Raw genomic sequence first — 15,857 nt, 5'->3', positions numbered from 1 at the left:
AGTGAACGGATTTAGCCTGTATTATTAAGCGGGGCTCACCTGGTTGAAGTGAATGGATTTAGCCTGGTATTATTAAGCGGGGCTCACCTGGTTGAAGTGAATGGATTTAGCCTGTATTATTAAGCGGGGCTCACCTGGTTGAAGTGAATGGATTTAGCCTGTATTATTAAGCGGGGCTCACCTGGTTGAAGTGAATGGATTTAGCCTGTATTATTAAGCGGGGCTCACCTGGTTGAAGTTGATGGGCTTGTCCCTGCGTCCGGTCTGTACCAGTAGTTTGTAGGCCAAGACCCCATCGTCTGAACCGTTCCTGTAGCTGCTCTGTGTGATCCGACCCGCCTCCCAGTCCTGATCAAACGCTGCCTGCAGACCTGTAGACACACAACCACAACGCAACCATTTCACAACCATAACATAACCATACGTCACAACACACAAAACAACCATAACATAACCAAACATCATAAAACACCACCCCCCACCAAAAAAAAGAAATAAATAAATAACTAAAGCAAAACCATACATCACAGCATACTAAACACAACACCACTTCTCTCTACAAAAAAATGTATTTGAACACACAAAACACATGGCCACATCAAAAGCATGTTCCACATTCCCCACCAAGACCAACAGACCTCTCAACATGTTCCATTCAAACTGAAAAACAGGACAACACTATTTATTTTTAAAGAAGATCAAAACTCTACCACACATCCAAAACGGGCCATGTTTTCCACAACAACCGGTGGGCACGACCGCATTCTTCAAGAGAACTTCTAAAAGCAGACTACGGTCAAAAGGACCGCAAGGCCTTGACCGCACACTTCAAACAGCGAACAGAGAGCGCAGCACTCTGTCCCCCGGAGCAGAGCACCACAACGGAACATGAGCAGTAGCCAGACCGTTGAAGAAGTCATTAGGAGCATGACCAGTCGGTTTCTAATGGACACAAACCAAACACAAGCACAACAACATGTGAAGTCTCTCTTCCGGGATATCGACATACCTTCCTCGGCGGGGCTCTGGCCTGTGGAGATATTGACTACATATAGACATACAAGACAGTAATTGCCTCTTCTGTAGAACTCACTCCATTTCGGTCTCACGGCAACCTCTTTTTGTCTCACAATTACACAGCAAGACCTCGAACCGGACACACACAACAACAACAACGCCAGCAGCGGGTCTCCCTCTCTCTTCTCTTTCTTGTATGGCTGGGGGTTGCTTAGTGTGCTTGTGTCTGCTGAACGTGTTAAATCTCTTCCAAACGGCTTGCTATGTGAAACTAGTAATCCAGGGCCTGTTAGTCAAATGTGTTTCAGTTTTAGTCCCACACACTGAGTGGGATAATGGTTGTCTAATTACACACATTTCTCCCCCGCGTACTTTATGAGACCTCACTTAAACGCCTTAAAAGACGCTGGTACATGGTACATACTGTGCTGGTTAGTGCATTGTACAAGAGCAGGACAAACTCAGTATCCAACTCCGACAAGCTTTCAGGTAGAACAGACCGAGAATATACCTCTCCACCTCTGTTTCTTAACCTCTTTCCGTCATGCCCTCTATCGCTACCTCTCAATTACTAATTGTTTCATTGCTCTCTCTCTCTTTTCTGTGTTTCTCTCCTCTTGGCCTCATGCACTCCCCTCTCCGTTCCCCCTGGCCGGTAGCCTGTTTCTGGGATAGTGTTTTTGGGTCTCCCCTTGCTCGCTGTCTGGGTCCAATTTGTCCAGCCATCTCTCTGAGCAATATTAAACACAGCTCTCCGCAACCCACCCACTCTGCAGCTCCCCGCCCAGCCGCACATGTGTGCCGCGCGCCACACGCTACACATTCAAGCACACACATACATACGTGTGCAAGCGCGGACGCAGATGAATACACAAGGAAATGTACAAGCACGTCAACCCGTAGCGCATCACCAGCGGTGTCCAGCTGTTGTTTACAGGCTTAGGTCTACGTGCTTCCTGTTGCTGGAAAACAGCCGCAGCTCATGAGGATGCCTGTAGAACATGACAGCTCAAAAGTGCACGGTGCCTTGCCTGTAGAACATGACAGCTCAAAAGTGCACGGTGCCTTGCCTGTAGAACATGACAGCTCAAAAGTGCACGGTGCCTTGCCTGTAGAACATGACAGCTCAAAAGTGCACGGTGCCTTGCCTGTGACAGCTCAAAAGTAGAACATGACAGCTCAAAAGTGCACGGTGCCTTGCCTGTAGAACATGACAGCTCAAAAGTGCACGGTGCCTTGCCTGTAGAACATGACAGCTCAAAAGTGCACGGTGCCTTGCCTGTAGAACATGACAGCTCAAAAGTGCACGGTGCCTTGCCTGTAGAACATGACAGCTCAAAAGTGCACGGTGCCTTGCCTGTAGAACATGACAGCTCAAAAGTGCACGGTGCCTTGCCTGTGCGTTTGTGTGCAGGTACAGTGCATTTGGAAAGTATTCAGATCCCTTGACTTCGTCCCACATTTTGTGACGTTCAATTGTGTCTTTTTTTCTCCTTATCAATCTACACACAATACCCCCACATCCTGCAAATATACTCCAAATCAAACAACTGAAATAGTACATTTACATAAGTATTCAGACCCTTTACTCGGTACTTTGTTAAAGCCCCCTTGGCAGTGATTACAGTCTCGAGTCTTCTTGGGTATGAATCTGCAAGCTTGGCACACCTGTATTTGGGGAGTTTCTCCCATTCTTCTTTGCAGATCCTCTCAAGTGTCACTGCACAGCTATATTCAGTTCTCTCCAGAGATGTTTGATTGGGTTCAAGACTTGTCCCAAAGCCACTCCTGTGTTGTCTTTTCTGTGTGTTTAGGATCATTGTCCTGTTGGAAGATGAACCTTCACCCCGAGTCGGAGGTCCTGAGAGCTCTAGAGCAGGTTTTCATCAAGGATCCCTCTGCACTTTGCTCCATTCATCTTTCCCTCAATCCTGACTAGTCTCCCAGTCCCTGCCGCTGAAAAACATCCCCACAGCATGATGCTGCCACCAACATACTTCATCGTAGGGATGGTGCCAGGTTTCCTCCAGATGTGACGCTTGGCAATCAGGCCAAAGAGTTCAATCTTGGTTTCATCAGATCAGAGAATCTTGTTTCTCATGGTCTAAGAGTCTTTTATGTGCCTTTTGGCAAACTCCAAGCAGGCAGTCATGTGCCCTTTACTGAGGAGTGGTTTCCGTTTGGCCACTCTACCATAAAGGCCGGATTGGTGGAGTGCTGCAGAGATGGTTGCTCTTCTGGAAGTTTCTCCCATCTCCACAGAGGAACTCTGGAGCTCTGTCAGAGTGACCATGGGGTTCTTGGTCACCTCCCTGACCAAGGCCCTTCTCCCTTGATTGCTCAGTTTGGCTGGGCGGCCAGCTCTAGGAAGAGTCTTGGTGGTTCCAAACGTCTTCCATTTAAGAATGATGGAGGCCACTGTGTTCTTGGGGACTTTCAATTCTGCCGAAATGTTTTGGTACCCTTCCCCAAATCTGTGCCTCAACTAAATCCTGTCTCTGAGGTCTACGGACAATTCCTTTGACCTCATGGCATGGTTTTTGCTATGACATGCACTGTCAACAGAGTGTGCCTTTCCAAATCATGTCCAATCAATTTAATTTCCCAAGTGGACTCCAATCAAGTTGTAGAAACATCTCAAGAACGATCAATGGAAACAGGATGGACCTGAGCTCAATTTCGAGTCTCATAGGAAAGGGTCTGAATAGATACGTATTCTGTTTTTTGTTTTATAATAAATTTGAAAACATTTCTAAAAACCCGTTTTTTTTATAGGTTATTGTGTGCAGATTGTTAAAATACATTTTGAGAGAAAACTTTTTTTTTAAATCCATTTTAAAATATGTCTGTAACGTAACAAAACGTGGAAAAAGTGAAGGGGTCTGAATACTTTCCTAATGCACCGTACAGTACATGTGTATTGTTTACGCCTCACCTTGCAGCCAGTCCCTGAAGTAGTGGAGCCACATGAGTGGCAGCTGGCCGTTGTCCTCCCTCAGTACGTAGCGGATCGTGTTGAAGCGGCAGTGCAGCTGGTAGAGCAGGGGCTGGGCCTGGGAGTACTCCGCCCGCTGGGTCACCACGTACATGTTGTAGAAGGAGAAGAACTTGAACTGGGCCCCGATGAAGTCGTACTCGCTGGTCTCCCTGGGAACGATGTCGGTCAGCTCCAGCCCGTCCCGTACCCGTGTGGTCCCGTACAGACTGACCCCCAGCAGGACCAGGAACAGCAGGATGACTACCACCTGAAGAGAGGGAAGGGACGGAGTGGAGGAGGGGGGAGATAAGTACACAGCACGCCGAACATGGGTGGCCCTTTACAGACTGAAACCCAACGGCCACAGAAACATCCCACGTTCCAAAGTGAACGAGAGTGGAGTGTTGAGATGGGACCCGGTCAAAATAAGCGCACTATGTAGGGAACATGGTGCCATTTGGGACGCAGTCAAGAGCACGTAAATACCGCTGGCAGGACCTGCTTTACTCTCCCAGTTTAGTCACCCATCTCAACACTCCAGCCAGCATAATGTAGTGTCTGTCTGACCACAGACTGAGTCAGTCAGGTCAGGAGGTCAGTTTGAGGGCCCACCCAGGAGAGAAGACAGACCACAGACTGAAAGCCAGGTCTACCCCTGCTGTAAAATATTTGACTACTAGAATGTACTCTAACTTACTACTGAAGCTCTGTGGTTAGATAGGTCTGACTCAGCAGGCTCTGCGAGTTAGCCACCGCTGGGGAGGAACACACAAGTGCGCGCGCACACACACACACACACACACACACACACACACACACACACACACACACACACACACACACACACACACACACACTGACCTTGGTGGTGGGCTGCAGTAGGAAGGGAGCGTAGTGTTTCTCTGCGAAGGAGGCCAGGGTCCATCGGGAGCAGGGGGGCTCCAGACAGCGCAGCCCCAGAGAGGCCTCTCCAAACTGGGACAGCAGATCCCTGGTGGAGCTGGCACTCTCCCCCGACACACACACCCCCTCCCCCGCCAGGGGGGTGACAGGGGGAACGCCAGAGGAGGATGGGGGAGGAGGGAACGGGACTGAGCCGGAACCACGCCCACCGTTGTTGTTGTTCAGGTTGCCGTGACTACTGCTACTCCCACTCCGGCTGTGATGGTTGCTATGGTGGTTGTTGTTGCCATGAACACCATGACTGGCGTTGGGGTTGTTGGCGTTGGGGTTGTTGGCTGCGGGTGTAAACGGTTGTACGGAGATCTGGGACCTGGGTTCGGCCGTAGTGTAGAAGGCCTGAGTCCTGGGGTCGTACTCTGTCCTCAGCTGGACGGTAGACTGCATGGTGATCTGAGTCTGCTGGGAGAAACCATGGCTGCTGTAGGAGGGAGGGGGGGTGCGGAAGGTGGTAGGAGGGGAGCTGTAGTGACTGCCATCTGCTCCATCCAGGTAAGCCTGGGGCTCGATCTGGATCACCCTGTTAGCACACGGGCTGGAGAGACACAGACAGACAGAGAGTTAGCACACAGGCTGGGAGGGAGGGAGGGAGGGAGGGAGGGAGGGAGGGAGGGAGGGAGGGAGGGAGGGAGGGAGGGAGGGAGGGAGGGAGGGAGACAGACAGACAGACAGACAGAGAGTTAGCACACAGGCTGGGAGGGAGGGAGACAGACAGACAGACAGACAGACAGACAGACAGACAGAGAGACAGACAGACAGACAGACAGACAGACAGACAGACAGACAGTTAGCACACAGGCTGGGGGACAGACAGACAGCTAGCAGTGGCGCTGGAGATGTTTGGTATATGTGCACGTGTGTACTTCTGGGAGTGTATTGACTGTGTGTTATGGAGCTGAACATGCACAGACAGGCAGGTGATGTTTAACAAAGAGAGAGAAGGATAAACAGACAGACAGAGAGCACACTCTAAACAGTAATTAAAGGATCAGTTAGGGAAGTTGAGGTAGAGATACACTCAGCTGTAATCACATGGAAAAATACGACACACCTTTATGAACCCCAGGGTGGGGAGAGATATACAGTGTGTGTGTGTGTGTGTGTGTGTGTGTGTGTGTGTGTGTGTGTGTGTGTAGAGTTTATGTGTGTGTGTGTGTTACCTGTAGAAGCAGCAGAAGATGTCAAAGCGCCGGTCCTCTCTGCGATACAGGTCCATACTGAGGATGGCAGGGAAGATGAGCAGTACCATGGCAAAGTTAAACACCACCACCACCGCAGCCTGGCCAGGGAGAACACACACACACACACACACACACACACACACACACACACACACACACACACACACACACACACACACACACACACACACACACACACACACACACACACACACACACACAGGGAACAATTGGTTAACTTATCAGGCTGCCATGAGTTGGGAGGGGGTAGTTTATAGAGTTCCTACATGGGTCTACACGGAATATGATGCAAACCAAGCCGACGAAGCGTAGCGCAGTGTTGCTTCTCGTCACAAAAGGGGTGGCTCCTTATAGCGTGCTCGGGCACTACCGTGTCACGTGAAAATTGTGACGCGTCCTATCATACTTTCCGTGACCGTGGGGGCACTATAGTGTCGGCAATGAAGCTTGCTGACTTCCTTGATCTGATCTATGGGCTATAGGTTATCACATGAAATCAGCCTATTTTGCATTGATAAGCAAATATAATATCAGCAACTGTTCAAACAATAAACCAAACCACAGTATAGCCTTATTAGAATCCAAAAGGTTATTTTGTTTCGAAGTGATAACTAGTCATTTCAGGCTACTGGTAAAAACAGCTTCAAGATATGTGCTTTTTCTCCACGACTAAAACATGATGATATTCTATTTTTAGCTGATATGGGAGTGAATACATTGAAATACATATGAAAGTATACGAATATTTGCCAGGGCATATTATTTCATTATAAATCTGATTATTTCACAAGGAGATGAGGGACGCCAATCAACTTCAAAATCACTTAAACGTCCAGAACAAATCAGATCAAATTGTATTGGTCACATGCGCTGAATACAACAGATGTAGACCTTACTGTGAAATGCTTACTTATGAGCCCTTAACCAACAATGCAAAAATATTTACTAAATCAACTAAAGTCAAAAGTAACACAATAAAATAACAACAAAGGGGCTATACACAGGGGGCACCGGTGCCGAGTCAATGTGCGGGGGTACAGGTTAGTCCAGGTCATTTGTACGATGTAGGTAGGGGTAAAGTGACTATGCATATATAATAAACATCATGTAGCAGCAGTGTAAAAACAAAAGTAAACAGTAAATAGTATGGAAGGACGTTTGATGAATTGTTCAGCAGTCTTATGGCTTGGGGGTAGGAGCTGATAAGGAGCCTTTTGGAACAAGACTTGGCGCTCCGGTACCGATTGCCATGCGGAAGCAGAGAGAAGAATCTATAACTTGGGTGACTGGAGTCTGACCATTTTTTTTGTCTTTCCTCTGACACCACCTATTATATAGGTCCTGTATTGCAGGAAGCTTGGCCACGGTGATGTACTGGGCCATATGCAGTACCCTCTGTAGCGCCTTACGGGTCAGGTTGCCGAGCAGTTGCCATACCAGGTGGTGATGCAACCGGTCAGGATGCTCTCGATGGTGCAGCTGTAGAACTTTTTGAGGATATGGGGTCCCATGCTGTCTTGGTTTAGTTTGCTGTCTTGGTTTAGTTTGACATTAAATAAGCAGCCTATTTTGCATTGATAACCAAACATAATCTTAGAGACTGTTCAAACAATAAACCCAAACAACATTGTAGCCTTATAGAATCACCCCAGAATGTAAGTGATTATTATTCTAGGTTCAAACTGATAGCCATGTGCTTTTTTCTTCTGGAAAAAAAATATTTTTGCTGATATGGGAGAAAATACACTGAAACAGCATATCAAAGTAGGATAGTCTTGTAGGTTACACTGGCAAGTATAAGACTATTTGGAGATGTGGGAAGCTAAAAGGCTAGCTAGCTTGCAGTGTTTAGCCAATTTGCAAGCAAGGGAAGACAACAAGACAAGACACTCTACAACAAATAAGTAGACAACAAGAAAATCCAAGAATCCACCCAAAAAGGTATTTTGTTTAGAAGTAACAACTAGTGATTACAGGCTATTGTGAAATGGTAGAACCTACTGTAGCCAACTAGCTAGTCATGTACTTTTTTCTCCATGACCAAAACATGAAGCTCTATTTTTAGATGATATGGGAATGAATACACAAGCAGCTTATCAAATCGGGATAATGGGTTAAGTAATACTAGTATAAGAGTATTTGCCGGGAATATTATTTTATTATAAATCTGATTATTTCACATGGCGATGTGGGAAGCTAAAATGGCTAGCTAGCTAGCTTGTTATGTTTTAGCCAGGCTAAAACCAGCTACTAAGGCTGCCAGCTAGCTACTACTAGCGAGGGAAGGCGACTCTTCCTTGTTTTCACAAAATAAAGACAAAAATACAAGACTTTGCTTTTGGCTCCTTGTGAATGGGAGTGGGACTGGAGAGAATATCATGTTACAAAAGGTGTCACCTACTCCAAAAATACATTTTTACAAATTGGCCAAATAATGATGATCCAGACTTCTTCTAAAATATATAGAATAATCTATTGAGTTCACAAGCAACGAATGAATCTTATTATTATGGAGGGAGATTATAATATGGTTTTAAGTACCTCAATGGATTGTAAAGGAAGTCATGGTTTGGTTTATGTACTAAAATATCCATTATTAGCATGTTTTAATTACTATAAAAATGGTAGACTTTCAGGAACTCAACAAGAAGGTCTGTTTTTATTACTACAAAAACAGGACCCAGGTGGTAAGTATAAATATCCAGTCAATTTAAAAACTGGAGGCCTCTTACACTTCAATGTTGTGATGCGAAAATCCTGGCGAAATGCATAGTGGTGAATCTCTTATACAATGGTTAAAAATTATGTACAGAAACCACAGATGTAAAATAGTAAAAAGTGGTTACTTCTCAGAAAGTATTGAGATTTTAAGAGGAATAAATCAAGGCTGTCCGTTGTCTCCATATCTATTTATTATGGCCATTGAAAACCATCCATGGGATAAAAACAAAAGTGTCAATGTATGACTCAAGTTTTTTCTTAAAACCTAATTATGACAAATGTTGACAGCTGCGCCATACAGGTTAAAAATAAATGGGAAGAGATTTTCGATGTACCAATTCCATGGCACATGGTTTATGAACTCGTACACACAAAAAAACGTTGAGTTTTTTAATTTAAATTATTATACAAAATTCTTGCCACCAACAGAATGCTATATATATGGGACATGCAACGATCTCAGCTCTGTAGATTTGCTGCGAAGAGACTGAATCACAAGATGATTTATTCCTGTATTGCCCATATGTAGCTTGTTTCTGGTCACAGGTTCAGGAATGGTTCAAAAAAATTACAACATTCATTTAAAATGAACCTTACAAATAGCAGTGTTGGGCGACATGGAAAAACATGGTCAGTCAATAAATACTCTAATAATACTCGTAGGAAAGGTTCATCTTTAGCTCACAATCTGTGGATACTATACGATTAGAAAGTTTATAAATGTATGTAAAAACATCAAAAAACAATTGAAAAGTATATGGCACATGGAAACCAAACGAGGCTGGTCTATGGTGATAGGTGGGATGGGCTGAGAGTGGCTGAGGGGTGGGATTAAAGAGCTGAGGTCTATGGTGATAGGTGGGATGGGCTGAGAGTGGCTGAGGGGTGGGATTAAAGAGCTTATGTATGGTAATGTGTTATTGTTATGTGACTGCTTTATATAACGTACCATGTACAGTACCAGTCAAAAGTCTGGACAAGCCTACTCATTCATGGGTTTTTCTTTATTTTTTTTAGCTTCATGAGGTCGTCACCTGGAATGCATTTCAGTTAACAGGTGTGCCTTATTAAAAGTTAATTTGTGTAATTTCTTTCCTTCTTCATGCGTTTGAGCAAATCAGTTGTGTTGTGACAAGGTATGGGGTGGTATACAGAAGATACCCCTATTTGGTAAAAGACCAAGTCCATATTATGGCAAGAACAGCTCAAATAAACAAAGAAAAACAACAGTCCATCATTACTTTAAGACATGAAGGTCAGTGAATTCGGAAAAGGGCAAGAACTTTGATAGTTTCTTCAAGCGCAGTCTCAAAAAACATCAAGCGCTATGATGAAACTGGCTCTCATGAGGACCGCCACAGGTAAGGAAGACCCAGCGTTACCTCTGCTGCAGAGGATACGTTCATTAGAGTTACCAGCTTCAGGAATTGCAGCCCAAATAAATGCTTCACAGAGTTCAAGTAACAGATACATCTCAACATCAACCGTTCAGAGGAGACTACGTGAATCAGACCTTCATGGTCGAAATGCTGCAAAGAAACCACTACTAAAGGACACCAATAAGAAGAGACTTGCTTGGGCCAGGAAACACAAGCAATGGACATTAGACCGGTGGAAATCTGTCCTTTGGTCTGATGAGTCCAAATTTCTGATTTTTGGTTCCAACCACCGTGTCTTTGTGAGCCGAATAGCAGGTGAACAGATGATCTCTGCATGCGTGGTTCCCACCATGAAGAATGGAGGAGGTGTGATGGTGCTTTGTCGGTGACACTGTCTGTGACTCATTTAGAATTCAAGGCACACTCAACCAGCATGGCTACCACCGCATTCTGCAGCGATATGCCATCTCATCTAGTTTGCGCTTAGTTGGATTATCAATTGTTTTTCAACAGTACAATGATCTAAAACACACCTCCAGGCTGTGTAAAGGCTATTTGACCAAGAAGGAGAGTGATGGAGTGCTGCATCAGATGACCTGGCCTACACAATCACCCGACCTCAACCCAATTAAGATGGTTTGGGATGAGTTGGACTGCAGAGTGAAGGAAAAGCAAACAACAAGTGCTCAGCATATGTGGAAACTCCTTCAATACCTTTGTTAAAGCATTCCATGTGAAGCTGGTTGAGAGAATGCCAAGAGTGTTCAAAGCAAAACGTGGCTACTTTGAAAAATATATTTTGATTTGTTCAACACATTATTCCATATGATTCCATATTCCATGATTCCATATGTGTTATTTCATAGTTTTGATGTCTTCAATATTCTACAATGTAAAACATTTAAAAAAAATAAAGAAAAACCCTTGAATCACCAATGAACTATCAAGACAGTCGTGAAGAGGGGACGACTAAAACTTTTCCCCCTCAGGAGACTGAAAAGATTTGGCATGGGTCTCCAAATCCTCAAAAGGTTCTACAGCTGCACCATCGAGAGCATCCTGACCGGTTGCATCGCCGCCTGGTATAGCAACTGCTCGGCTTCTGACCGTAAGGCGCTACAGAGGGTAGTGCGAACAGCCCAGTACATCACTGGGGCCAGGCTTCCTGCCATCCAGGACCTATATAATAGGCGGTGTCAGAGGAAAGCCTATACAATTGTCAGACTCCAGTCACCCAAGTTATAGACTGTTTTCTCTGCACTCGCTGTTTGTTGATTATCTATGCAGAGTCACTTCGTCCCCACCTGTACCCCTGCACACTGACTCGGTACCGGTGCCCCCTGTATATAGCCTCGTTATTCTTATTCTTATTGTGTTACTTTTGATTTTAGTCTACTTGGTAAATATTTTCTTAACTCTTCCCGAAATGCACTGTTGATTGAGGGCTTGTAAGTAAGCATTTCACTGTAAAGTCTACACTTGTTGTACTCGGCGCATGTGACAATTTGATTTGATTTGAATGAGTAGGTGTGTCCAAACTTTTGACTGGTACCGTATGTAAAAATGTACATGTAAAACGTCTATGTAAAATGTATGTACTGTATACGCAGCAGAAAAGCTGTAAAAAACTAAAAAACTTCAAAGATGTGTGTCCTCCGAAGAGGGGTGGCGGTGGAAGGGTTAATAAAAAAAGAAGGAAAAAAATAAGAAGGGAAAAAAAGAGTGTGAGTTTGTAAGAGGAGAACATGAGAGAAAATAAAATGAGAGAGAGTGTCGTGTGTAGCTCTTAGAGCCGTAAAGAGTAGAGGGTGGGGGTTGGGGTTAGGCTGGGGCCCTGCCCAGAGTACAATCTGGATCCTGTGTAGCTGCCAGACCACTGAACACACACACAAGCACACACACACACACACACACTAAGTCCTGTGTGTGTGCCAGGCCACCCAAGGAGACAGAGGCCTGCAGGGCTGGAGGTGATGAACAGGCGCAACGGCTCAGAGACAACACACACCCCTACACACACACGCACGCACCCAAGAACACACTCTCTCACACACACGCACACACACACACACACACACACACACACACACACACACACACACACACACACACACACACACACACACACACACACACACACACACACACACACTCTCACTACTGCCAGTTTACAGCAACCCATTCCATCCCACTGTAACCACGCCTTAACACCAACCAGACACACACACACACAGCTCCCCCTCTCTCATTCCTTACCTTCCTTACCTCACAAGTCTCAATTCCATACACAGCACAAGAAAGCGAGAAAGGTAGAGAGAGAAAAGGGAGAGAGAGGCATGAGGGTGAGGGGGGGAGTAAGATGGAGGAGGGAGAAAGAACGGAACACATAGATTCCTAGTCTGACCACACAAACACATCACATTTCTGTTGCTCCCGGCTCCGTAAGGATTTTCCTAATGAAATCAACCTCTAAGCACACACAAACACGCCAGGTGTGGCCAATGGCTGACCCCAGTAAAGAGACTGGAGCTGCAGTGTGGCTTATCTTCCTCTCTTTGTCTAGCTCAGATCCACACTCTTTTGTTTCTTCCAGACTGAAGGAGGGGAGGAAATGGAGAGATGTGATAAAGAGAGAGAGAAAAAAGAGAGACGAATCCCTCTGTTCCAGAGAGGAGTAGACTGGAGGAAGTTGTTAATGCTGATAAAGACAAGAATGTGCTTTCCGACACACGCACGCACTCCCACGCATGCCTGCACACACACACACACACACACACACACACACACACACACACACACACACACACACACACACACACACACACACACACACACACACACACACACACACCTCCATGTATGGTATCTGTCTGTGATGTGTGTCCTGGTTCTATCAGACCTTTGGGCTAAGTAGAGCATGTTTGACAGACCCCTGTACTAAAGCCATCTGTCCACATATACTAATATCAGAGTAACGTCTCGCCTGCATCAGGAGGGGGGGTGAGTTGTGTACGTCCAGACATATCTGCGGCGTGGTATGTGTAGCGTGCAGCTGGGCTTGTTGTCAGGGCAATGGCACAGGAACTCAACCACCTCTTCCTTGGGTCAGAGGTCAAACAGCAGTGTGTGTGTCAAGGTATTCCGCCACACGCACAGATGAGAGAGAGTAGAAGCAGACAGATAGACAAGACATATATATGAGGAGAGAGGATGACTGATCTCTCTAACCCCCAGCATTTTCTAACTGTTTCCTCTGTCACCCCCCCTCCCCCCTCTCCTCTATCTCTTTGTGGTGTGATGACATTACTAATTAATGACAGATCTGAGTTAGGACCCCCCCCCAACCCTCCTAACAACCCCACCCTACTCCCCTCTAACCTCTCTCTCTACCTACCTCCCACACTGGTATCACAAGCACACACACACACACACACACACATGGATTGGGTTACATGGACCCAATCGGGACAGATATTGGGCCCACCACTAATCAAATCCCATGGGTCGACTACAACACAACCTTACCGTGAAATGCTTTCTTACAAGCCCTTAACCAACAATCCATTTCAAAATATTTACTAAATAAACTCAAGTCAAAAATAAGTCAAATAAAAAGTAACACAATAAAATAACAATAACAAGGCTCTATACAGGGGGTACCGGTACAGAGTGTGTCACAAGGGGGGTCTAGGGATATTCACTCACTCACTTTCAGTTTGATGAATGAAATCAATAAAAAGCGCTTCGAGAAATCTGGGGCTGATGAACGGGGACTGTTAGATAAAAGCCCCCCCACACACACACACACACACACACACACACACACACACACACACACACACACACACACACACACACACACACACACACACACACACACACACACACACACACACACGTACCTGCAGAGAGAAGGCTCGTAGGGCAGGTATTGGGATGAGGGCTGCCATGAAAAAGGCAGTGACGTTACTGATGGAGGTGAGAGCTACACTTGCTCCTGTCCTCTTCAAACACTCCCCCGTACGGTCCTACATCACGCAGAGAGAGAGAGAGAGAGAGAGAAACACTTTAGAATCCCCAACCTGTTCAGAGAGTCGGCTACAAAACCCAACGCATTGCAAGAGGATACATGGTGACACGATTGGTATGACAACAGGATATATGAAAAATAATAGGGGGGGGGGGGGGGGGGAAGAGGTATCAACAGCTGCAAAAAAAAGCATGGTACGTTCCAACTTCCAAATTGATCTAAAGGCAAATGTTTGAGTCGGTGAAGATATCTGACAGGGTGATTAACAGCTTTTGACATTGACATTGATTTGGTGAAATGTCTCCATCTTCTGCCTCGGGTGATTAGGAGTGGAATACGGCGCTCTGCTTATCTCTCCATGACACCTCAATAAGCCCCAGATTAGGACGACTGCACGCGGCTTGTGTGGCTTATTAGAGGGACAGAGTGTCTTCTACACACACTACCGTGAAACTCCCCCCAAAATACACTCATCTCACTTAACTGCCACAGGCACAAAACCCTATTCATCAATGTCTTACCCCTATCTGCTCCAAATGGATCCACACACACACACACACACACACACACACACACACACACACACACACCCCTCAGAGGGTTTGCTGGCGTGTGTGTGTGTGTGCGTGCGTGCGTGCGTGCGTGCGTGCGTGCGTGCGTGCGTGCGTGCGTGCGTGCGTGTGTGTGTGTGTGTGTGTGTGTGTGTGTGTGTGTGTGTGTGTGTGTGTGTGTGTGTGTGAAGTGTTGAGGACGTGCAGGACCACACACAGAGCTGGTGAGTGTGTGTCAGACAGAAGAGATCAGGTTCCGTTTACGTCTCATCTCCGCCACATAAAGGAAACCGGGGGATGGAGGGAGGAGAGGTGCATGGGGGAAAACAAGCAAATACATGTCTGTGTTTTCCCTTTCTCATGCTGGAGACGGAAAATAATCCTCTCCACACACACACACACACACACACACACACACACACACACACACACACACACACATTTGTTTTGCTATCCTTATAGGGACCAAAAAAAAGATTTTCACTCGAAATCCTATTTTTCCTAACCCCTAACATTACCCTAACCCTAACTCCTAACTCTAGAAGTACCCTTAACCTAACACCTATGCCTAAAATAACCTGTTTCCTTGTGGGGGCCGGCGAAATGTCCCCACTTGTCTGAATTGTCCTTGTTTTACTATCCTTGTGAGGACTTCTGGTCCCCTCAAGGATATTAAAAACAAACACACACACACACACACACACACACACACCCGCACACACCAAAGTTAAACCCAGCAAAAGCCTCTCTCTTCTTGCCTGCTAGTAAAACCGAAAAACCGCACACATTCACAGGAGTCCCGATCCCTTGCAGCGGTGTATATACCGAATGCTTCCATCTTCCTTTGAATGTCTGGCTGTGTGTGTGTGTGTGTGTGTGTGTGTGTGTGTGTGTGTGTGTGTGTGTGTGTGTGTGTGTGTGTGTGTGTGTGTGTGTGTGTGTGTGTGTGTGTGTGTGTGTGTGTGTGTGTGTGTGTGTGTGTGTGTGTGTGTGTGTTGATGTTGCACCACAGGCGGAGAC

At 46.0% G+C, this 15,857-nt stretch overlaps 1 protein-coding gene across 3 annotated transcripts in view; it reads right to left on the bottom strand.

The window, feature by feature from the left end:
* ptch1 (patched 1) overlaps positions 1–15,857 on the bottom strand; it is an 81,122-nt gene that overhangs the window by 27,598 nt on the left and 37,667 nt on the right. For all 3 annotated transcript variants that reach the window (XM_064971760.1, XM_064971752.1, XM_064971767.1), the window contains 5 exons: positions 14,159–14,284; positions 6,115–6,233; positions 4,856–5,489; positions 3,953–4,262; positions 229–371 (listed from right to left, as the gene is read on the bottom strand). In XM_064971760.1, the coding sequence (XP_064827832.1) occupies positions 229–371; positions 3,953–4,262; positions 4,856–5,489; positions 6,115–6,233; positions 14,159–14,284 (1,332 nt within the window). The remainder of the gene's footprint in view (positions 1–228; positions 372–3,952; positions 4,263–4,855; positions 5,490–6,114; positions 6,234–14,158; positions 14,285–15,857) is intronic.

Source organism: Oncorhynchus masou, chromosome 1 (assembly GCF_036934945.1).
Source record: "Oncorhynchus masou masou isolate Uvic2021 chromosome 1, UVic_Omas_1.1, whole genome shotgun sequence".
Classification (NCBI taxonomy): domain Eukaryota; kingdom Metazoa; phylum Chordata; class Actinopteri; order Salmoniformes; family Salmonidae; genus Oncorhynchus; species Oncorhynchus masou.
This window is presented reverse-complemented; position numbering and strand designations above follow the sequence as displayed.